This window comes from Amblyomma maculatum, chromosome 11 (assembly GCF_055883805.1).
Source record: "Amblyomma maculatum isolate TAMU_Amacu chromosome 11, ASM5588380v1, whole genome shotgun sequence".
In the NCBI taxonomy this organism is placed as follows: Eukaryota; Metazoa; Arthropoda; class Arachnida; order Ixodida; family Ixodidae; genus Amblyomma; species Amblyomma maculatum.
In genome coordinates, this window is record NC_139354.1 from 19,851,787 (window position 1) to 19,876,293 (window position 24,507).

Here is a 24,507-nt window from a genome sequence, read left to right on the forward strand (position 1 = left end):
TGGCCTGCTTCAATACTGACAGCATTACAAAACTCAACTGTACCTGAATATCAGTTGAAATATTATTGTGTTTATACCGCACCAGTAACAGAATTCGAACTGTTATGATTGGCAGTAGGTATTGACAAAGCACCGTCCGCTGCAGTTGAGACAAGTAGTGTGAACTCCGATGTCCGATCTGGCACGAGGTCCTGTTCGGCGCATTCGCAGTGAGTGGGCAGTGCGCCGCTAGCACGGGTGCATCATAATCACGCTTCTGGATTACAAAGAATCTGTTGGCATGCCTTATGTATTGTATTATCGACATAATTAACTATTTTGCGACCCTCTTTGATGATGAGAAGGTAGTGTGCAAAAAAGGCGATCTCGAGAGAAGATGGGATGAGAGCTCATTCCATCCTGTCTTCTCTCATGATCATCTTTTTTTTGTGCACTACCTTTCTATTGTCATGAACTAACTTGCCCAGTAATGTATCCTGCTGATCCCTTTTAAGTTCGATGTATCCTGGTTCGACTGTGTGGCAGAATTCAGAGCACGTAAGGACACCTTCCGTCCATGTAGTTTTGCTAAGCCTGTCATGTGCCCTGAACTAACGCACATGACAGCCATTATAGTAATGTAGGTCACGACAGGACTTTTACTGCTTGTAGTGTTTGTAGACTGCCAAATGAAGGTAGGAGAATGTGATAAAAAAAAAACTCCGATGTAAGCGACACGGCAAGGTGAATCAAGATACTTTATTTTGTCTTTTTCTCCATAAATAGTAGTCGACTTCAGGGCCACCTGGCATGCACATATATATAATATGTATATATATATACTCTGTTTTCTCTTTGGCATTTTGTTTAGCAGGCAAGCATTTTACATGTGACGACGATGATTACAGCTTCCGAAGCAGGATTGCGCTGCCTGCTAGCTGTATACGTACCAAGCATTGGAATGCATGCGTCCATTTCAAGCAAAGCCATGTGCATAACAGCGCCATAATGTTTCAGCAACTAATCTTGTGAGTTCGGACTCGACGGGGCTGCCTTCAAAACGCATGATGCTGGCAAGAACAAAGCGCTAGTTTGAGTTTTTGCGTGCACATCTACCTCAGGACCATATTATTGTGTGAACCCTCATCATTAAATAACATTTTACAGTAAAACTTCAGAGTGAGACGTGCACGTCCCACGACCATATCGTGTTGCCAAAACTGCCATTTGCAATTACTGCCCAGAGAGTATGTTCGTCACTCAGCAACACTGTGTCCCTTGATGTCAACATGTCAGCTGTGCCCATGAAATTTTGACGCACTGGCAAGACATCCCAACGCTTGGTAACCTAATGCCAGGGAATCGTGAAGCAATTTAAAGAATACGCCACAGTAGTGCGTGCTATAACTCTGCACGTTGACATGCTCTCTGACCAAGCAGTTTAGCAGAGTTTCACACCTACGTATGAGGTCACAATATATAGCAATTTGACTCTGTTTATCAACTCACAAATGCTGCACATTCAGAGGCACATTAAGTAAGGTACTGGTCAACATTTTCCCGCTGTAGGCGTACGGAAGAAATGCTTAATTACTCACAAGAGCAACACCGATACACTGTACAATAGACATGTACGTCACACACATAGCCAAACACATGAAAGCTCAAATTCTATACATTTCAATCCATTTGCAAATGGCAAACACATTTATACTATCAGCATATGGTTTGCCACATGCTGATAGTGAGACCAAGCGTCGGCATCTGCGATCACTTTTGTCTCTGCATCTACAAATAAGTAGTCCACAGTGCAGAACAGTACTAGTAAATAACTCGTGCATCAGCAGGCTTCAAACATAACCAGCACAAAACAGAACATGCTTGCTTCATCAACCTCTATATGCATAAACACTCTTGGTGTTGTTATGAAATAAACAGATACTTTGAACAGTTGGGAGTCTTAACGCCTGTACAGTATAATCAAAGTGCGCCTTCTGAAGTAGTGCGGTGACTCAAACCGGCAATTAGCACCACATGTGCGAAGTAACAGCAAAATGACTGCAGATTAACAGCACCCAAAATTCGAGCACCTGAACAACATGCTACCCGAGCACACTTCAAACACATACAGAAGTGGTCTTTGGTATTAGCTTAGGTCTTGTGACACTTGATATTGTGACAAAAATGACACTTTGTGTGCACTCAGACTTGCACACGCATGAGAAGTAACATGTTTTATTTTTATATATGACTTTTCAACACTTATGTGTAACACTGAAGTTCACTGCCACAAAAGCACGGCTTCCTTGCCTTTCCTGGACAAGAGTGTTCATTGCTTAGCTGCAAAAATGCTCTTGGCGTGAAGCACGGTGTTACACAAGCCATGCATGTCACACTGTACATAAAAGAAGAATGGCAGCAGGATATATGTAAATCATCATTCACACCACATAAACGTGAAAGTTTCTTCAGCTGCAACATACAAGATATTCTGCGAGACAAATGTATTTTATGCTTGGTTTCTTTCGTGATATATATTAACGCACTGACTTTGCCAGCAGATGTCCTAACATACCATAAAGCTCTTTTGGCAATATGCAAGATATTTGTCTCTCTCATCTGTAGACTCATTTTTACTAGAGGCTTTTTTATGCTGCATAATGTGTCTCATAGAAAGCAATACCTCTCTCAAGTTTCCGTTGCTATAGCAACTGCACGAGCAACTGCTCCTGCCGTTACGATTACCAAGCATGTGATGCAACAACTGTAGGGAATAAACAACTCGAAATTTTATGTACTGCTGCAGATACCCTGTGTGCCTATGCAGGTGACGCATGAAATATGACACGATAGAAGCGCTTACAGATTTTGCTGTGATGCAAGAGGTTACTTCATATTTGATGTGAGCTGCTCATGAAAGTTGCAGCTAAATTTTACTTCTGAAAATTGTTTTAGCTGCATTGGAGTAAGCCATATTTCATAACCTATGCATCTTCTACTGACTGGATGCAATGCCAAAGTCAGGCTAGAGAGCACACCCTGTACCGGTCATGACTGAAAACTGCAGCAATGCAATATGTAGTGTTACTGAACACGCCTTTTTTTATGTGACTGAAACACTGTCACATATGGATATTTAAAAGCGCTGACAAAAGCTTAAGGCTGGATATATTATCACTTTGACATTAGTCCTTGAAATAGGAGCTTTAATCCAGTGGCAGCTGTCTGAGAAAGCAGTTGCTTGGTGTATCGCCTGTCATGCAAAACTTATCCACCTGAATAACATTAGAGAGTAATAAAACATAGTAAACAGCTTAACTCCTGGAAAACGCCGAGTGAACATGTGAGCTCGGAACTATGTGGTATGCAGAATGTCCACAGACACAGCAAGGTATCTCATGACCATACATGTTACCATAGCTTGCTGCATACAAGTTTGTGGTGCTATAGTCTTCACTGGTATATGCTTGAACACTGCATACAATAACATCTAGTAATAAAAAAAGATAGCAAAACAAGAAACACTTTATGAGATCATCATCACATGTCAACTTTGAGTACAAAACAGCAATAATCTTTGGCTAACCCGTGGTAAAATGTTTTTCACGGCCATTTTGTTGGGGTGAAATTGTGAGAAATGCCCATAAAATGCAAAGGGTGTGATATAGTAGCACCTTATCGTCTTTGGTCAGCAAGTGAAACAAGTCCTGTCCCTTAAACAACTTCGGTTGATTTGAGCCTACACTCGATGGTGAAGCACAATAACTGCATAAAACAATGCTTTGCAGCAGCAGTTTAAGATGGACTGTTTATGATCAAAGTTCTGTGGTAGCTTATAAACAACTAAAGAAAGAGCATATGAGTGGATTGAATTACTGCGCTTGTATTCAAGTATTTTTCGGGAGAAATGGCTGCACACCTGACGTGACAGTTCAGCTCCCCGTGCCCTAACAAGTCCAATCAAACTGTGTGTGCAACTAGCACAGAAAACGATATGCAGTGACTGCATAGAGACTCTAAAAACTACTGTGGTTAGTAAAAATGAGCCCTGTGGTTTTCTCTGGCTATGTTCATGTCCGTCTAGGACAAAAAGACGCAAAATGTATTTGAAAACTTTCCCGCAATGCAATTAAAACTTGATATCATGACCGAAAAGGACTCCGTGATCATTGCTGAGGTTTGCATAGCGGTGTAGCCTATCCCCAGGCATCCACACGAACAAAAATGGCTCACGCAGTTCGCATTAAGTGGAAATGGCCGGGGATGGGAACACCTGTATTATTTCTTTTGCCTTTCCTGTCTTAAAAAAGCAAAGTTCTCCTTGTTACGATTAGAAAGCGGTAACCTTGTTGAAAGCAGTTGCTTCAGTTTAGACAGTGTTTATTTAGAAGGTAGCATGTGATATTAATAAAGGCCAGTTAGCAGTCCACAAATGGTTAGTGAACTTGTAAAATTGACGAAGGTAGCCTGGTGCACATATTACATTGAGACTAGAAATTGTCGGTGACTATTACTCGGATAAAACCTGGCTGTAAGGGTACAGAAAACAAAAAGGAAAGCTTGATGCCTTGGCTTATTCAGCTTGTCCATCTGTCCTGTGACTAATTCCGACCAAAACCTGTAAACTTGCTCGGAAAATATAACTAATAACCAGTCACAATGGTAGCGTAAAAGTAGAAACTATAATGCCCTACATTCAATTCCTCGGGAAGCAATTGATACCATCATTGAGGCACACAAACTTAATAACTACAAGACAAATTGCATCATTAAAAACGGAAGAAATGGCAGGCATTGCATGAGATCATATGGCAATACAACCACAGCCATGCAAGGGCAAGCCAGACCGGCATTCCACAAGACAGAAGGGCACAGGTGTCTTCACTCAGGTGCTTTATATATGCAATGCTTTAAACAAGCCTCATAGATCAAGTGAGATGTGATCAGTAGAAGACGCTAACGTTAAATGCAAAGTTCAAGACAAATTTTTATTCTTTTTTGAGCTCTAACTGACACTATTCCTAATTTGTCTCGATATGCCATGAGCTGTTTAGGTCGCTTTGAGCCAGCACCATGCCTAGATACAACTGATGCTTTGACATTACTACTAAATCTCCTAGGCAACGTAATGGGGACATGGATGTTATATAGCTAGTTTTACAATAATACGTCACATTGAAGACAAGCGGACTTTTCCATAAAGCAACTCCAATATCATGCTTTTTCTGCAACAGTCATTTGCTTTTCTCTGCTTTGAGCTCCCACTTAGCTGGCACAACTATTTAAACACTGTTCCTAGACTCATGAACAGCATATCAAATTTTAGTGATTGAAAGTGAAGCATGCTTTTCAAAGAGCATGGGCAAAGCAGGTATTCACCTTACCTGTAGTTACATTTGTGAGTGCACTACAGGGTAATGTAACAGAAAGAGTAATCTATTCAAGTGTGCATTTCAAAATGGAAGCAAGTTATAAATTTATGGAAGAACAATGTCAGTCATTATATTCTCTTTTTCTTTTTTTGCACTCACTATCCATTTGACCTTTCTGCTAAGCTCATAACAAAATTACAGAGGCCAGCCTGTAAAAGTAAAAAGAGGACTTGGTTTCTCACCGAGCCTCTACTGTACTTCAAACAAACTAGGAACAGAGTGTAATGCACAACCTAACAAATTTCTTCGCTACACAAGTGCTCTTTAAGTCTCTGAACGCCAAGTGTCTGTCGCAGTTGGCGTCATACTCCTTGTCCAGAGGAATATCAAATCGCATAATATGCACAATCATTTTCAGCACCACTTCAAAACTGCTTTGTTTAAAGCACAAAACTTTACACAAGTACTATTCTTTAAGAAATGATAGATGGCTCACGACAGGTACTTGCAGAAATCAGTTGCCAAGACAGGGCTGCTGCAGCCGCCATCTAGAAGTGGGAGCGCTTGTCGCCTCGCATTTTCAAATTTTACGCACCAGCCAGGATTCGTGCAGATTGTCCACACAGAGGCGCCACTTGCAAGAGGGACCATCTGGACTGCAGCCGCATCACAGTTCCACATGGGCACGTTGTCACACCGCCCTACACACAAAACAGCAACAGCTTATGCTGGGCAGCTTAGCACAGCACCGGCACGGCGTTGCTGTTGTGGCGTGTCTTGCGCACACTGTCGTCATGGTGGTGCGCACTCGGGTTAGCCGAGTTGGAAAGCGCGGCCGTCCTGTCAAAGTCAATGGTGGCATAGCCTTCTGGAGTGCGCAGGGGTGACGTAGGCTGCGAACCCGGCGTCAGGCTGGTGCCAGCCCCAACAACGGTGGTGCCCCCTGAGGCTGTTGCGGCAACTGCCGGCGCTGCAGTCGCCACGGGTGACACGGCACTAGTGCTCGAGTCACTCTGGTGATCGAGATCCAGCACCACGTAGTTCACTTCGTCCACCGCCAAACCGTTGCTGGCGGAGGCACCTGCGCGCTCGGGCGATGCGGGACAGCTGAGGTTCGCGTACGAGTGCGCCTGCGGTGGTGGCGGCGCTGGTGTCTGTTGGTGCTGCTGCTGCGCCGGCATTGGGCTGACGTTGACATAGAAGTGGTTGCTGTCCCTCTGCTTGACAACGGCCTCCTGCCGGAGTAGGTCGTCCAGCTTGGCATAGTTGGTGTTGATGTCGACGCAGGGAGGCGGGTGGGGCTGGCCGCACTGGCCGCATGAGTTGACGTAGGAATGCTGCAGCTGGTGCTGCTGTGAGCCTGGCACTGCCTGCGAGGTGGGCGTCGTGGCGATAGAAGACTGGGCCGTGGGAGGTCGCAGTGACCCCAGGGCGATGGGCTCGAGGTAGCCCGACGCATCTACTGTAGGGCCGTTGCTGGTCGGTAGTGGAAAAACAATGTCGCTCCTCTGCGTGACTGGTATGCTAACGGGAGCCTGAGGAGCCGGCTGTTCGGTGGCCGTAGTCGAACTGCTGATGGTTGTGGTCATGGCCGAGGCAGCACCCGAGTTCTGAATGCACTCCTGCGTACAGATGACGAAAAAAAAAAAAAAACATTTTTTCTTTCAATTACCTGGACAGAAAAATGGCGGAACCAGAATAGCAGCTGCTTATTGCAATCCACTGACGTCTAATGGTCGACGCATGGCCACTGTAATCGCTGGCCCGCTTTTCCGAACGGTTGGCATATATATACGACCGCACTTTGTGTCGGTACAGTATACTAATAACGTGCAACAGATCTCATAATTCACGCTGGCACAAAGCACAACCTAGCCTCACGGAGTACAATTCCGAGCGTACTTGCAGGGCGTTGAACAGTCCCTCCGCCCGGTGGCACTTGAAGGCGTAGATGCCCGATCCCGTGGGGCAGCGGCGGCCGCTCTCGAATGAGAAGAGCTGCGCATCGAAGCCGTATCGGCGCAGGCCGCGCAGGGGCCAGCGGACGGGCGGCCGGCCCCGCTGGTACAGCACCAGGTCAGTGGCGTTCACCTCCATCTTGCCCGGGCTCACCTCCATGCCTTGCTCGTCCAGGTTCCACACCTGCAATAAAAGTACATACCTCAAGACTCCGTCGATCCGGAAGAGCAGGGTGCCTCCGGTAATGTGCATTTTCACTTACAATAGTGAAGGTTCTATAAATTTTTTTTCTTACCTGGAAAACGCGCTCCCGGCGACTCCTGTCTCCACCGACGCTCGACAGGGCCGAAACACAGCTGCCCATGTCTATGCTGCTTGCATCTGCGTGGGCTTCAACTGCAGCAGGTTCACCGGGCTAGCCAAGCTGTTGCCTCGAAGAACGAAACATCTGCAAAACGTAAGGGGGACGTGGCAAATTTTTTGTGAACCTCGGGTCTTCATCAGTCCCGCGTGTAATTAAACATGCGCAGAAGTTTAGAAAATGTCTTTTTATGCTTGGTAGCTAGTCGAAAATTGTGACCGAATCGTGTTTCTGATGGCTCAGGCTAGCATGTGCAAGAACACTAATTCCTTCAGGGCTTTCCACGGAGCTTTCCGACAATGGAGCGCCGCCATCTTGATATCACCGTGAAGAGTAATCGGAGCTTCGGATGGCCGAGATTTCTCACCGCCCTGATCAAACTCAAAATCAAACGTGGCGATCAAAAAACAGCAAAAGTAGTAGCTGCAATATGCTGCTTCAGTGACGTCATTAGCTGAGGCGGAAAGTGCTTGCACTACTTGCACATGCGCATCAAGATTCGGCGGGACGGATGTGTTTTGTCAACTATATGGCCCCTAGAAATATATACCTGCTTCGGCAACGTGTTTGGCTCCTTCACCGTGCGCGATTGGCAAAGCCAGCAAGACTACATGTCACGTTACTTCTGCGACGTGCGCAACGACTGATCGGTTTTCGCAGCTGCCCTAAGCAGCACCGTTTTCGGCGCGTTTTCAGCAGCTTCTAACGCACTTCGATTCTAAAGCTATTTACTGCTGAACCAGTGGTGTATTTCTCCCGCTCTCAGAGTAGCAGGTGACGTCTTTCGTGAATCGCAATACAACTTCGCCCAGCACAAAACCGAAACTATGCGGACATTGCCGCGCTCCCCGAGAGTCGCCATATTGATCGCTGGGCTACTATAAGTAAGGCTGGTGCAGGCACGGTAGGCGTTGTAACACGATCTCTGCATGGACACCTGTTCGCATCAGCCCGAAGAGAGCAGGAGCTTTCCTGCAGGCAATGGAGAAGCAATGAAACGAAAACTGAAAGACTGCGCAGGCGGGCACTAAGCAGTTAGTATAGTCACAATGCATACGAAAGGACGCTTGTCTACCGTTTCAAAGTAAACAAAAAAGAACACTGGAAGTCGGCACACTTTCCCACAACCACCTGCAGCATCGTTAGGGAAGCAGCGAAATGTAACGCACATGGGAATACAAGCGTGGCAAGATGGTAACAAAGTGGTTAATGCTAGAACAGAAATGGCTGCAGTGGTTACAAATTTAGGCACGGTCGAGCTGGACGCCAGTCGATATGATGCGTCTTTGCGCATTTCTAGAGAAGAAAGGGCCCTCCAAAGTTCACCGGAGCTGTGAAAACTCGTGCGAACGCAAATCCACGCACGCACGCACACACACACACACACACACCTAAGCGAATTAAGAAAAGAACGGAAGAAAGGTGACTGACCAAGCACTCAGTGAAAATGCTTCCCAGCATAGGTGTATTCTAAACATATCAAACACGTTTTCCCCCATCCTTGATGTCTCGCATGCACCCCGACGCACAGGAAACCGCTCCCCCTTCGGTTTGAGATGGCAAAGAACAGGCCGTTTGCCATATGCGCGGACTCAAAACAAAACGAATAGACGAAACAGCGATAAGAAAAGGCGCAGAGTGATTTTTTTTTTCCTTCTTTTTCTTTCTCGCACGGTCCGGCGGCCAGTTTGAAAGGAACGGAAACTCTATGGCACGGAAAAAAGGACGCCGCCTCGCTGACGCCGCGCCGGCGATGGCTGACGTACACCACTCCTATACTTAATGCACAATACAGCGGTATAGGGCACGTAAAAGTACGCTCGTGTGTTTGTATGTGAGTGGGCGAACCGACGCTTACATACACCAACGCAGAGAGAAAAAGGAGGAGCGCAGTGAGAGAGACCTGAAGAGAAGGAACAGACACGAGCCGAGTCCGTTTCCGGTGAGCGGAATAGGTCATTGCCGGCGCTCCCCGATTGGTATTTTTCTTCCTTCTTCATCAACTCCGAGGAGCAGGTTCGAGTCAGAGGCGCAGCTAGATGAAACGACCGCCACTAAGTGGTTTCAGCATCCGCTTTGTTAGGTCCAGGTTCTATCCCCCCGGTGCCGCTTGTTTTTCTGTGTGATGTACATAAGCATTCCCCTAGCCGGCTTCTCTGAGGCGGAACTCTTTGGGATTGTGGAGGTATTCCACTATGGTAGACACACGCGGAGTCGATTCTGGCTTTGTTCCAATGGGATACGCGGGGCTGTCTTGAGAGAGAGACGTGCACTGAAGCCGAGCTTGCCACCGCACTTGACCATGTCATGAGAGCAAGGCATGTGTCCCAGCTGCGATGTTGTTAATCGTCGACTATTTTTATGTCGTCTTGTTCATCAAATACCACCATGATAACAGTGAATTGGTATACGGCCTCCTTTCAGTGTTCACCCGAACAGAAAACCGCGTAGACGAGTCCGGCGACCGCGTCACTACTTCACAGCTCCCTTAACCTGCACTCCTCCCCAGCGGTCGTGCACGCAGCGCTTAAGAAAAGACTTACGCGGGTGCCCGTTGCGTATATGTTGTACAGGCTGACTTACGCGGGTGCCCGTTGCGTATATGTTGTACAGGCTAATTCCGCAGAGTGGATGCAATGTAGGGAACGCTATGAAATCTGAGTTTGCACGAAGCGTGGATAGTTCGCCTTGTTGTCGTCTCTGGCAACAGACAATGCAGCGCAGCAAGGCTGCAGTGAATTGAACGCGAATCGTTTTCTACTGTTCACCAAGCAAGCACGCGGTTACTCAGGCGCTGCCCCTACGTGCGTACAAGATGTCGTCTGATTCCCTGCAGACTCTGTGCTCGGAAGATCGGGCGCGTTATGAATAAAAGACAATGCAGTCCGCGGCGTCTTCTGCACCGTGTGCTGACGACGACAACATGGCGGATTACCCAGCATGCATCGCATCGGAAGGAGCAGCCATTGTGTATCGTGACGTCACACAGCACGCCGATCAATGGTAGAGTGGTTAGAATTGTGGCCTGCCACGTCACCTGCCAACAACAACGTTGCCAGACGCACCTCTGGTCTTTCGCTCACAATGGCACCGGTCTTTACAGAGGCTCTGGAATGACTGGGGCGCAGATCGTTAAACGCAAAATGGCGGCAATTGCATCAAACGGTCGGGTCTCTCCGCGCTGACACAGTTCGCAGCACACAACCGCCTTCGCTGAACGCGCGCACACACACAACATTTTTCGCACACGCACTCCAGACCATTCAAGCACGTCGTCGTCAACGGACGACGCCGAAACAGGTGGACGACTTCTTCGACACGTTGAGAGGAGGAAATGAGTTTCGGCCCTTATGGGAGTCAAGCGAAGTCCGATGAACGCTCGGTGCAGCATGCTTTCTATATTATTGTTCTGTACTTTCTGGTGTACAAGCTTGCCTAGCAAAGATTTCGCTTCAGTGCTGCACCAACTTCCTCTGCTGTTGCCGACGGCATCACCGAGGCAACCACGTTTCAAAATCACCCACGTTCATCTGTATATCTGTCCAATCCGCCGCCGTGCTTTCTGACTCTTGTGGCAACGGCGCTCGGCTGTACCGGCTTTATACAGTGCAATATGTCAGTAATGAATTAAGCGGGATACCTCTCCACCATATTTCAATCCTTCCTTCATCCCTTGCCGCACGAGGCGATGTTTGGGTGCCGACCAAGGAGTGGAAACGGAGATATAGTACGCGGTGTCGTACAGGGGCTAATTTATCGTCCCGGAGTGACACTGCTGAGCTGTATGAGAAACGCCGTTGTGGAGGGCTACCGAATCGACTTCAATCTGCGCTGTAATCGCACAGCGTACGGGCGGCTTTCGCGTTCCGCCTCCACTGAACCCGGGTGCTCCGGTTTGGTAGCCAAGTGCTCTAACCTTTCAACCCCTGCGGCTGGTTGGTCTAAAACGTGCTCAGGGCAGTTCTTCAGTGGAGTACATTTATATAAAAAAAAAGAAATGAGTGAATTTCTTATTAACATAACACCTACCCAAGGAGCTACATTGTGCGGCTCCAGTTCATCCCATTCAAGAGGGGTCCTCGTCTCAGCTCGATGCACACTATAGCTGATGCGCATGGCTGCTAGACGGCAGCAACAGCGATTTTTTTTTGTTGTTTATTGGTTCTCATACCCCGCGGCACAGGTGTGCTTCGTTCCGACCGGTAGACAGGTAGGCGAGCGGATGTGGGAGGAGGAAAGATCATCGTGAAGGGGCGTTCGTACACGTCTTCTAGAGCAGGTAGTCCCCCTCCCTAAACATAAAGAAACGTGCGCCAGGAAATGGCGCGCTCAGAAAACCCTACAGAGACAAAATCACCACCGTGCGATGACTGCAAAGCGCTCCCTCCGCCCCGGTCGTCTTCCGGTGGCCGCTTCCGGTGTGCGTGAGTATGTTTGAGCCACGCTGCACATGGCGCAACGGTACAACGGATTCGAGCTCCCTGTTTTTTTTTTTTCTTTGCTACGGTCTTACCGAGGCAAGATGGGAAACGATCTCGCACGAACCTTACGTGCCTCGAAGTCGAAGGTGTACAGCCGCACTCAACATAACGGGCATGGAACACTCCGGCGTCGACATAGCGCGCTGTTCGTTCTTCGTAGCAACTGACTGCATTGGAGGGAGGAGGATGGCTGGTCCTGGCCCTGATGGGGCTGGGATAGGTAGGTCACCGCCGCTTGCGGCGGGGGCTGGCCTGCCACCAAATTTTCGTCTGTTGTGGGCCGTCATTGCACCCGCCACCGCTCCGGTGGTGGACGTCGGCTGTTGCGGCACGCGTCTTTCTCTCCATCTTTTTTTTTCTTTCTTCTCTACTTTCTTTCTTCTGTCTGCACGAGGCAGCGGAGGTGGCTCAGCTACAGAGCCAGTAGCAGGCCCGTGCATTTTCTTTTCCTTCTTCCTACAGTCACAACAACAACTGACTGCGGCTTGAGGCAAACTGCAAGCTGCCCTCGCTGAGGCGTCTGAAGCCCTCTCCAGTGTCCAGTGTTGGCTCACTGTCACGTTGGCGATGTCAGGCCGTTTCCGCGCCATGTGCAGGTGGTCCCCGTGCCCGGGTAGAACCCTCGCGCCGAAACGAAAAAGGGATGGCAGGGTGAGGTTGCCGGATGTAATAATAATAATAATAATAATAATAATAATAATAATAATAATAATAATAATAATAATAACTTTATTTCACCACCACAAAGTACATGGCGGCAGGATGCCTACAGTAAACGCTGGCTCTTGGGCAGCTTGACAAGGCCACAGGCACCCAGCCGGTTACTTTGGCAGCAAAAGTAGTACATCGTATTTATAAAAATACAATACATGTATCACAGAAACCTACATAGGCACATGACAAGTATTGGTCACAAAAGCAAAAATAAAACCACATACATAATTATTCACATGCAAAATAAAATCATGTAGAATTTTTACTTTCATAATGAAGTGTTCAGTAGGAAATATTCAAACAGTGTTTTGTATGATGTATTTTCTAGGTAGGTCACCGGATGGTTCCCCAATAGTTAGTTACGTGTGATGGCACTTTCGGGGTAGCTCGTTCTCACTTGACATAGGCAAGCTGACCTCATGACAACAATGGACTCGAGCCCACAGCTGCTTTCTTTCTCCTCTCGGAGAGAGGAAAACTGCAGGCTGCCCTCGGTGAGCTTCTTATTACCCCCCCCCCCCTTCTCTCTCTCTCTCTCTCTCTCTCTCTCTCAGAGAGCTGCAAGACATGCTGAGCGCGAACATTTTCCTTATTTCAAAGGTAATCGACCCACGGAGGAAGGCGATCAGTTTTTGGCTGGCAGCACTTAGCTCGCAGCAGAGTTGGGGGAGACTGAATATAAAAGTCCACTCTGCGAAACGCCGCACGCGGTATGTAATTAACTCGCCGCTTCCCCTGGCCTCAGAATACATCTGCTGTCAAAATATTATCAACGGGGCAGACCATTGTGTATACTTATTTTTCATAGACATAGGCCATTTGGGGCAGAGCAATCGCGGACAAGACATGCCGCGAATGCGACCACTGAAAGGAGGCACTCGAGCTGGAATGTAGATAAAGCGGCGTCATTTTTGGATTTAACATCACTAGACGAAAACATGCCATCTCCTGCCATGTTTGCGAATTCACAAAAAAATCAGCGCCTTGTCAGCGCCTGTCCGTGTATGTGTTCCTTCTGTCCTTGTCCAAGTCACGCTGTTCTTCTTCAAAAAAGCATGACAAAACGAGAACACAGAACGAGCGCCGAAAAAGGGTTCGATGTACTAAAAATGAAGTCGGCCTTTGTCCTGGTTGTTTCGCATTGTTTTTACGAAACGTTCCACAATCGTTGGCTTCTTCGATACGAAGCACTCAATGGGACACCTGTACAACGCTGGCGGCTACAGATTGCTGAAACGACAAAGTTGTAATTATTGCACATGGTAAAGTTTTATAACCATACGGGGCGACAACGTAGTTTTAAATATGCTGCTCACTATACCACTATATGGATGAATGACCCAGTTTTTCTTTTTTTTTTTTTTTTAAGGAGGGCGAAGGAACCAAACAGGACGATGCACTCTAGCGGTGATGACACAATTAGCCACGCACGCGACCGACACTACCACGCATCAGAGCGCAGCTATATAAATGAGAGAGCAGCAGCCAATATGAGAGGGGGCGAGAGAGCGGGGGAGTCAAACTAGGTCAGACACACGCGCTTGTGTGGATGTGTGTATGACCAGCATCCGATACACCGCGCATACATGACCGTCGAACACCTCACCCCTCGTCCGCCCCAACTCCCTAACAATGACTCTCTCTCGTCATGCTGCCCAGGAGCTCGCGTTCAACCGCCAGAATCGGATCGGATAGCTCAACCGGATCCCTAGTACTCTTGCACGTTTTAACGCGTGCGGTGTATAAATAGCATATATTTCTATTTGCTACACGTGCTCATCAATGACTCGCTCCATTCGTTCTTCCTGATTGCTCCTCTAGCGGGCGGGAGGCACGCACGCTTGTGCTCTGTGTACACGGCGCGCACGCGTCGACCGCTCTAAGCATGTGTCGAGGCCAGCCTGCCATATTACACGTGCAAGAAAAAAGCGCGCTCTACACGTGGAGTGGGTCGAGGCCCGACCGTTCAAACGGCTAATGCACATGATGGGGAATCTTTACTCACCGATTACCGCTACCGTACGCGTACATCGCGCATGCGCACATAGCGGATAGGTTTACAGTGATGGAACTGTCAACATATTTCTTGTAGCAGTTCTTTGTAGTAGGACATTGCTGCTCGTAACCAGCGACTGCAGGTGTTGGTAGCAAAATGTTCACTCTTTGCAGCACATAGTGTTGCAAATTTTGGTTTTCGGATCCAGCAAGTTCACTTGTGCACTATGATCTCTCTCTCTTTCTCTCTCTCTCTATGTGTCTTTCGAGGCTATGTAGCATTGACTTTTTCCTAGAGCCAATAATTAAAGGATCGCTGATTAGTATTTACTAATTAATTACCTTTAGCGATCGATACAATGCTGCACATTAGGAAGGATGTCGACCTCTGAACAGTTCTTAGTTGGTTTCACTGGGCTAGGGTTCACTGTATTCATTAAAAACCTTGGTTAATTTAGCTGGGACACCACACATGACACAATGACATGCTTGAAACTATAATGCCTCCAAGTGACACTTCTCGTCTTTTTTTTTTTTTCGACGATTTTCTAGCCGGAAGAGAGCGGCGAACGTCCCTCTTTAAATGAGGCCCTCTACCAATGACGTCAAGCAGTTAATCCCCAAGCACGAAATCGATTGGTCGCTGGCAGGCGCCTCCGTGAAACGGGGTTAACCATTATTAATTTAAACAGCGCGAACACGAAGACAAAGGACAAGATAAAATAAAGCCACAGTACAAGCGCTGTTTAAATTAATAATGAATAAGTACCAACTCGCCCAACAAAGTATCTTGGGGTTAACCATGACGTCACGGCAACCGGTCGATTCCATTGGCTGGAGAGCCTCATTTGAGGGGCATCAGTCACTGCTTTCCTGAGTTGCATCGGACTGTATAGTTGATGCAATAAAAAGCTGCGCTAATAGGACACGGACGAAGGAAAGGCAGGACGCACACAAACGCAGACTAACAACTTTGATATCGCCAGATGAACGCTAATATGGGTTGGGCGGTATAAGCATTAGTAGAGCAGGTACTGAAGATCATGAATGGAAGTTTTCCAGTAACCCCCAAGATGAAAGGACAAAAGAGCTGTGTCCAACCGGTACTAGCCTATGGGGCAGAAACGTGGACGCTAAGGAAATGCGCTCAACTTGCATTGAGGAGATGCACTAAAAAGCAAAAGCATGTCAAGTCCTTTGTCAAATGCGCCACAGGGGTTATTTACCAAATCCCCTTAACCTGTGGAAAGGTATACATTATCAACGATAGGGCTGCACAACATACGCGCTCTTTAAAAAACAATCAGAATTTACATCTACCTGTTCATTACAAATCGCGCGATTTCAAGACAAAATGCGAACCGAAGTTCAAAGAAATTAAGATTTTAGGCAGGGATAATCTTGCCCGTGAGCTGCTAGAAGCCTCGTATATAAAAAGACTTGGTTTAAAATGTACAGTAGTGAAGGTCGACTGTTAAATGTTGTTAGGTAAGGTGGGCCTAAAATGCTATAATGACTTTGTTGCTGACTTTGTGGGAGCATTTGGATGTAGAAGAAGAAGTTTGTATGTATGCGGTGTTCCGAGAAAGAAGTTGGAGTCAGTGCTTGTCCCGTGTGTCTATTTGTGCCTATTTGTGAGTGTCGTTTTGTTGCGCTATTAACCTTTCCTTTATGTGACTTTGCACTGAGGAGAACGTAGTCAGCTATGGAAATGAAAATTATATATGTGCAGGATTACGAGACTGGAAGCGATGCAAGTGGGTCAGGCGGCAAAGACGAGTTACTGACATTCTGGTTGAAATTGAAATCAAGAATAATAAACTGCCATGCATGGACAGGGCATGTAACGTGAACGCACGGTATAACCTATAGCATAGTCCTTCAATGTCTTTCCTATAGCTACGGGTAAATGCATGGATTCCAAGAAAAAGCAAATATATATAGCTGGGGTGGGTGGACGAAATGAGCGACTTTGCGGGGATAAAGTGGTACACGACAAGGAGAGATGCATTTATCCTGCAGCAGGCGTGCAGATGATAGTAATAGCAATGCCAGCGGCGAAGTGCCTTCAGAGATCGCTATCGAACAGGTACGAAGTGGCGCGATTCCCGGCGAATTAAACGCTATAAGCAGTTGCAACCGAGGCTTCAATGTGAGAGACACGTGGCATTTCTATTCCTGGACGTCATATTGCAATGACAAGGCTCTGGAGCAAAGTGTCACAGCGCATGCGTCAATCTCCATGCGCATGCGCAATAGATGCACCGCTTTTCCACCGTGCCTCCTACTGAGAAAGGATTTCCGATCAGCCATTAGGCAGGTTTAGTATATGGTCACAGCGGTTAGGGTAACGCTAACCAAACCTATAGCCACACCGTTCGCTCTTTTCACCATGGTATGCTCCACCATTCCTCTATCCCCCAAACTGATAGCCTCCCCCCGTTCTAAATATAGCTGTTATAACTCTATAACGATTCTGAAGAAAGTGTCCACAGAACCGTTGGTAGAGGTTGTGTAACGCCAAATCGAAACCACCTGGCAACGTACCACGAAAGCAACTTCGGCGTAAGCGTTTATGGCCAAGTTATCGAAATTTGTTTTGGCCGTGTATACCAAAGCCACGCTATCGAGTTTCTTACAAGGTGCGTCCATGATATCAGGGAATTTTATAGAGCGGTCGTTATTTCGTAACGCCGAGAAACTCAAGCATTTAAAGCGAAAATAGCAGGCATATGTAATACTTACATTTGCGGAAAAAAGAAAACAAAACAAAAAATAAACAGATGTGGTTCGGCCTCGTTTTATAACTAAATCATGGATATGGCACGAAGGAAGAACCGTAATTTCCCGAGGAATATGATATTCCCTATGATATAACAGAATTTTTTTTTTTTTTTCAGAAACACTCGCGAAACGTTGTGCGCTTAGACTGCTGCGGAAATGCGAAATGCGTTTTCATGCAGACAATGCTGGCAATCTGTGGAGGACCACGGCGTCTTTGCTCTATCCTTCCTTCGAAGATGACCTCTAAAAGAAGCCACTTTGTCTACTACCTCTTAGAGCGAAACAGTTTCCAGTATTGTTGGACGTAACCATCTACCAAAGTTAGCGAATTTAATTACGTCGAAATCAGGTGCCACTGACCGCATAGGCCCAAGTATTTCTATGCAGCCGATTCATTTAGAAATTAGGCTAACTTGCTAATGCATACTACACTGCAGCGATCATTTCCTCGATAAATTTAGCTGTCTTACACTCTTCTTCAGCGTGCAAAGGGTGAGCTAACGACGAAATTTCGAAAAAGCATAGCTTTTATTCCGGCATCGCGATCATTGCCTTAGAGATATAGGTTCAACGTTTCATCTAGACTGTGCATTGCTCCAGTGGTTCGTGTAATAGCAGCGGGTGTTGCCCCCTGTTAAGATATAGGTATTTTCCGGTCAACGTTCTAAAACAACGGTTTTGTCCAAACCGAATTCTAGCCCCGTCTACCGCTATATCGTGCGAGCGTCAGTACGCATGCGCAGATAACTCCGAGGGCAACAGATGACGCCACGTTCTTCCTAGCGGCAAAATCAGGTGAACAAAGACGCGCGAGCCCCTGTATGCATTCCACAACCGCACAAACGAACCCAAGAAAAATTCAAGACGAGACGGATTGGATACGGTAGGGACTCGGCAGTGGATTGTTTAAAGTCAACGATCACTACAAGAAAGCGCGCTTCTGAAAATTAAATGTAATGTTCGAATTCGAGCTCAGAGGGATGCAAAGACAACTTCATCAGAGTGTCGTTCTCAGTAAAAATCGACTATATGTCTACTTGTTGTCATGGGCGGACGGATGGATGTGTCATTGTATATGCTTCGACATATAAACAAAAAGCGCCCGCCACCTCTGTCTGGAAGTCAATGGCTGTCGCCTACCCTCGAGGGCCCGCAGAAAAAAGAAAAGTGCTGCGGTCATCGCAGTTTGCCCGCTGAAAACAACGGAGTGGTAGCATTATATGCTCGTTCCCACTGCAACATAGAAGCATATTTTAACCGGGTTGTAGAAATGATTATAAATCAGTGCAAAGTTAAGTACGTCGGTTAATCGGTTAAGTTCGTCGCTTAATCGCAAAAAAATTCAGAAATCGGGCAGAAATTAGGACGTCCGAAAGGTATACACCGGATGTTTCAGCGAATGTTTCAAAGAGATCAAAACAATAGGGAGTTGAAAATGGAAAAACAACAGATTCGGAAACAAACTCTCAACTGCGGCGGGCGTAAGTTGCTGTAAAAATAATTCTAACTAGGTACACCTGTAAATGACTAAATCGCGACTAACTTTGTAATTTAGCGATTTAGGCGGTTAGTGCCAGTGGAGTTCGAAGCCGCGAGGAAGACGATGCTATATGAGTTTCCGAAACGAAGAGCAAATTTTCTCGAGGAAAACCGCCGCTTTTTCCGCAGGGAACGGAAGCTGAGCGCATGAGACGCATCTGTGGAAACGGAGCGTTGGCTAATGATGTATAAAATGACTAAGGCGCCCAATCCGAACTGCATGTTCTATTGTGTCACGTCATTTCCGGGGCCTGTCAAAAGTTTCTGTACCATAAACACTTAATATGTCTATGAAGCTAATAAATGCCCACTTTACATGGCTTAAAAGCCGATCATCCGACCTGAGAACTTTCGAGGGAAGGCGTATATTTTTCTGCATTAACTCTTGGTGTGAAGAAAAGAACAATCACTGAAAACTGCTTCGTCGTCATTTTTAAGAGAGGCGGAGCGAATTGCATGCATACCCACACAGTAGGCGGTTCGAATTTGGCGCCGTATAGTCGCCAACGTCATCAGCGGGTGCCACGTTTGCTTCAGCTTCTTGCGCGCCCAATGAGCTGTTACGGTTTTTGTTACAAAAAGAAAAAAAAAAAAGCTCTGGATTTTTTTTCGCTCTACAGAATAGTGTTCTAGACTGTACTCTGCAGTAAAAGATAACCTATTTCTTCGTTTCAAAAATTGGTATGCCGATATAGGCCTTCGAACTCTTCACTGGCACTAACTACCGAAAAGATTTTGATTAGTGAATTTGAGTTCATTGTGATATAACTGGAACATTGTTTACGGCAAATTAAGTCCGCTGCAGCTCAGAGTATGTACCTGAATGCATACACTTTTCTGTTTCAAATTCATTATTACATAGTTTTTTAAAAGTGGTCGTTGACAAATCTATATACTTTTGATGCTCGATTGGTGAGCTCGTAAGTTGGATACAATTTAAGGCAGTGTTAAAAGGACTAGGTTGAGTTAATGAATGAATGAATTATTGTCGTTAATATTGTTGTTGTTGTTGTCCTCGTCTCCGTGTGCATACAGTTATGGTTCGGGGAGTTCAATACCAGCCATATATCGCCGTTATAAAAGGAACCAAAATGGCTTCCCGCGAAAGGCAGCTGTGTAGCTCAAGCTGCTGAGCTCAATAAGGAACGTATATGCTTGTGGCCCCCGCAGAGGCAGAGAGAGCGGCGACGCGGGAAAAGGCAGCAGCTGACAGTTCGTACACGCGGTTGGCGTGTCCAGCTGACGTTTGTCACGAAGGCGCTGGTAGTAAAGGGGCGGCAGTGCGAAAAGGGAATGAAAGAAAGAGTGCTCTATGACCTCCTTCCTCTTCTTCCGCCATACGAAGAACTCGGGGAGCTGTTCGCGGAATCCGCCGCAAGGGTCGCTCGCGACGCTGTTCACTCTTGTTCATGCAGTGTGTCTCCGAGAACGAAATCATTACACATCTGCGTTAAAGCGATAATGCATACACCCCGGTTAAATAAATAAGGGAATGAACTGGCTGTACAAAATAAAAAAAATATGTTGTAGTACCGTGCAAGACAGATTTGTCGACGAAATTGCTGCTTAGCCCCGCTATGGTGGCTCAGAATTTACGGCGCTAGACTGCTGAAGCCAAGGATGCGGTTTCGATCCCGGCCGATTTTTGATGCGAGGCTTAAAGCAAGGCGCCCCTGTGCGATGTCAGTTTGACCCGCTTGTCTAAAAGCATGTAGTCGAGTTATGGCGAACTCCGGGATTAAAAAGCAACCGGAACGGCGAGGAGCGTCAGCGAAGTTGAATGCTTTTTAGCCCTCATCAACGATAAAAAATAATAATCGAAGCTCTCGATAGTAGAAGGCAACGGAATCAAATAAGAAACTTGCACAATAACTTCAAATCTCGACGCTACGCGCCGCTGCGATACTTACTCGCTAGAAAGCGAGTTCATGTAGACACCAATCGGGTCGAGTAATGGTGACCTCGCTTACTCGACGCTTACCCGACCCGGTGCTGTCGAGTCCATGTATACAGGGCTTGTATGTTAAAGAACCCAACATGGTCCAAATTTCCGGAGCTCTCCACTACGGCGTCCCTCATAGCCTGAGTCGCTCTGGGACGTTAAACCCTAAAACCCAAACCAACCTAAACCGAACCGAACCAACATAAAATGCTTCTTAGGGAATACCAGGACTAATTAACTAAAGTATGGCTCAAGTACGAGTAATACGAGTATGGCTGCGCAGCCTGTGAAGTATTCACTGACAGATCACTTGCGAAGTGAGGTCTATCACTTCCTAATCTCAACCGCCCACCTGATGCCCTACCGCTTTGATGCTGCGAGCAACGGCTACTAAATATTGGTTACTCATGTCACGTGTGACCATACCGAAGACATTCGTCAACGTGGTACGAGACAGGAATTTGGTTTATCTGCCTCGCATGTCTCGTGTAGGGTACTACAGGTAAAGGCGTCAGTTGATAACATTAATCCATACGGCCCATGATCGAAAATGAAGTCATTATGCTCCCTAACTTAGGTCATGGACAACCATGTACTTCGGGCAAGGAGGAGCGAGGGTCGGCAGGCGAGCGAAATGGAATACCACTGACAAATGGCTGCGAGATAACAAGCAATCCGACTTTTGTGTTACCAAGGTGAACATGTGCGACATGGGCACAGTCATGGTAGACGCACAGGGTCTCTGCCGCTGCCGGGTCTTTTTCCCGCGAAAACAACCGTTCGCATAACTCAGTGACACAAAGATTGAACACAATTCTTGTGGAATCCCTAGCCCTGTACTTCCCTCTATTGGCATGAACCGCTTGCATATAAAACCACGATGAACACATTTTCAGCATATCGGCAAAACAGTGTCCTATATATGTTCCAGGCGGACGATATTTGCTCTAATGAAAATATAAAAGTATGATGAACATATTTTCAGCATATCGGCAAAACAGTGTCTTATATATTTTCCAGGCGGGCGATATTTGCTCTAATGAGAATATAAAAGTACGATGAACACACTTTCAGCATATCGGCTTTACGACGTCATCACCAAGACGTCAGTGAAAACAGTATCCTATATATGTTCCAGGCGGACGATATTAGCTCTAATGAAAAAATGAGGATGTCGGGAGAGAAATAGATCCACAAATTGATGAACCGATTGTTATCCCAGAAATCTATCAAACAATGTTTGAATACGTTGGAAACGAAGTGGAAACTCCTGTCTTTTCTTTTGGTATGAGGTATCTTTCTGCTTGATTTGTTGATTCTTTTCCTTGACAGGTATAAAAGATGACACATCCAAAAGCGTGTTAGCCCATCGAACTGAGAGGAATGGATGGAATATAGTATGTACAGTACAGTCCCCTGTATCCTTCCCCGTGGTAGCTGTTCTAGCAAAAACAAACGGGAACGCGATGGCTTCGTCGCGCGTTTCCAGACTTTGACTCGGACGAAAACACTTTCCTCCTTTGTTTTGCACGCGATAAGCGTGCCTTCACCGTCTGGCACAGTAAGAGCGCCGACAGGCCAATATCTGGCTAGGGAAATAAAAAGAGAGAGAAAAAATAATGTTCTACATAAAGCGTGTCGCAGTATATCATGCCCTTTTTTCTCTCTACAGTTTGCCTGACTATTCGGGCGTGCAACCCTTCAAAGGTGGGTTCGCATTGGCGATAAATAAGTTGAGCAGAGCTCGTCTGCAGCAAGGAGTCAAAGCGTGTAAGCTAAGACCAACGTCTTTCCAAAGCTCCATACCCAAGTGAGAAGCGGGCTGTGCTGTTTCGAAATCGGCCCAAAAGTGCACGTATGGCGCTTCAGCGGAAGCCAAGAACCATAACCGTCGTAGGGCGTAAAGTTCCCTCAGTGCCACTGCCAAATGTTTTAGAATTGCACCTAATTGCCCGTCTTGCTAACGCAAGCACAGCTGCGGAGTTCGGTTGTGACGCGATAGATCGAGCTCCTAGCTCCGCGGCTGATTCTCCCAATGCGCCTTCATCCACTTTCATAGGCAAGTTTACGATCTACGCGAACGATCCCGCACCCTGCGCTAGACCTAATCCCGCCGGCTTTCTTGGCAGAAGTATAAACGCACGATAACGACTTAAAAGTATCTTGGTCCGAGCGGATCGGTGGAGCCTACTCACCGAGTTTGCTGCTGTTGCTAGGTCTTTTCCTTTGCGATGGACACGGCGACGCATGTCGACTGTCGTTCGTGAAAGAGAAGTCACCCGTCGCACCAAAGGCTCGTCACACAAGAGTCGGAGAGCCAGCGGACCGCCAGCGAAGTCCTCGCGACGAAACGGGCACTGCGGTCGCGACGGCGGCAGCCGCAACCGACTCGCCAGCGACGGCGTACTGCTGAGCTACGCGCGACATTTTTTGTTCCTGCCTTTTACATTTTTCCTAACCAGCGAGGGTTCTCTGCCTAGCGCTTCTTATCCGCTCTCGCCTTCGTGTTTTCGCGTTCCCTCTCGTGTTTTTCTGTCCGCGGGGCTGGACTGGACCGCTGGGTTGGGGCAGGGCGACGCTGCAGTCAGCAGGAGAGGGGAGAGAAAAAGCATAGAAAAAATCTGCTCCAGCGTCTCCCTCCTCCTCTTCCCGTGTTCCCCGTCTTCACTCATTTGCTCCTCGCTCTCTCATCCATGTTCTTTTATTTCAGCCCAGGTGTTCTCATTGCTTTCAGGTGCATATTCGGATCGCTTTCACACTTGCTCACTTTAGCTACAGTGTTCTACTTTAGCAGTGTCTCGCACTTTTCGCACGCCGCCTTATTTGCAGGCGACAGCGAGGACAATGGACGATGGACCTTGCGATGGGCAGCTAAAGAGAGAGAGAAAAATGTGATGGCGTCAACAGTGACGTTTATTGACGTATTTGGTGACGCAATCATACCTTTTTGAAGGGAGATGTTAAAGAGCGCCATCTGTGAAGTAAAGGTCAAAACCCGGTACAGAGTTGGGGATCTCGGAGGCCAGTATTCAGTGGACTGCTTTACTTGCAGCCCGTAGGTGCTTTATCAACCAGTTTTAATAGTTGCGGTAATTCCATTCAACTTCTAAGGCTTGAGAATTTTCTATTATGCTCTAATGGTTTCTTTTACTTTTGTATTAGCGATTTCTTACTAGTACGCAAGTGCGTAGTATAAAGAGCAATATAGGGCGTATTGCCTTCTTTCATGAATAAAATAGTTTTCATGAATAAAAAAGTAAGCGTTCGATTAAGTAGAAGCCCCTTATCATCATATATTGCGTAAGTGAGCCGCCGGAAAATCGTAGTGGAACTGCACCTGTCAAAAAACTGCACCTGTTGGAAGGAATTAAGTTTCCGCGT

The 24,507-nt window shown here is 46.8% G+C and overlaps 1 protein-coding gene across 1 annotated transcript; it reads right to left on the bottom strand.

Annotated features, from left to right (window-relative positions):
* Positions 1 to 719: 719 nt before the first annotated feature.
* On the bottom strand, positions 720 to 23,702 carry LOC146173018 (uncharacterized). The gene is made up of 4 exons (XM_084585589.1): positions 23,322 to 23,702; positions 7,606 to 7,758; positions 7,254 to 7,493; positions 720 to 6,973 (listed from the first exon to the last, which is right to left on the bottom strand). Exons 2-4 carry the CDS (start codon positions 7,672 to 7,674, stop codon positions 6,089 to 6,091), a joined length of 1,194 nt encoding a protein of 397 aa, XP_084441715.1. The 5' UTR covers positions 7,675 to 7,758; positions 23,322 to 23,702; the 3' UTR covers positions 720 to 6,088.
* Positions 23,703 to 24,507: the final 805 nt, after the last annotated feature.

Bases quoted from the DNA above. Each gene is read 5' to 3' on its own strand.
- LOC146173018 (XM_084585589.1), bottom strand. From the start codon at position 7,674: ATGGGCAGCTGTGTTTCGGCCCTGTCGAGCGTCGGTGGAGACAGGAGT. The intron at 7,494-7,605 runs GTAAGAAAAAAA...CTTTTATTGCAG, and splicing joins GCCGGGAGCGCGTTTTCCAG to GTGTGGAACCTGGACGAGCA. The intron at 6,974-7,253 runs GTACGCTCGGAA...ATCTGTACGCAG, and splicing joins GACTGTTCAACGCCCTGCAA to GAGTGCATTCAGAACTCGGG.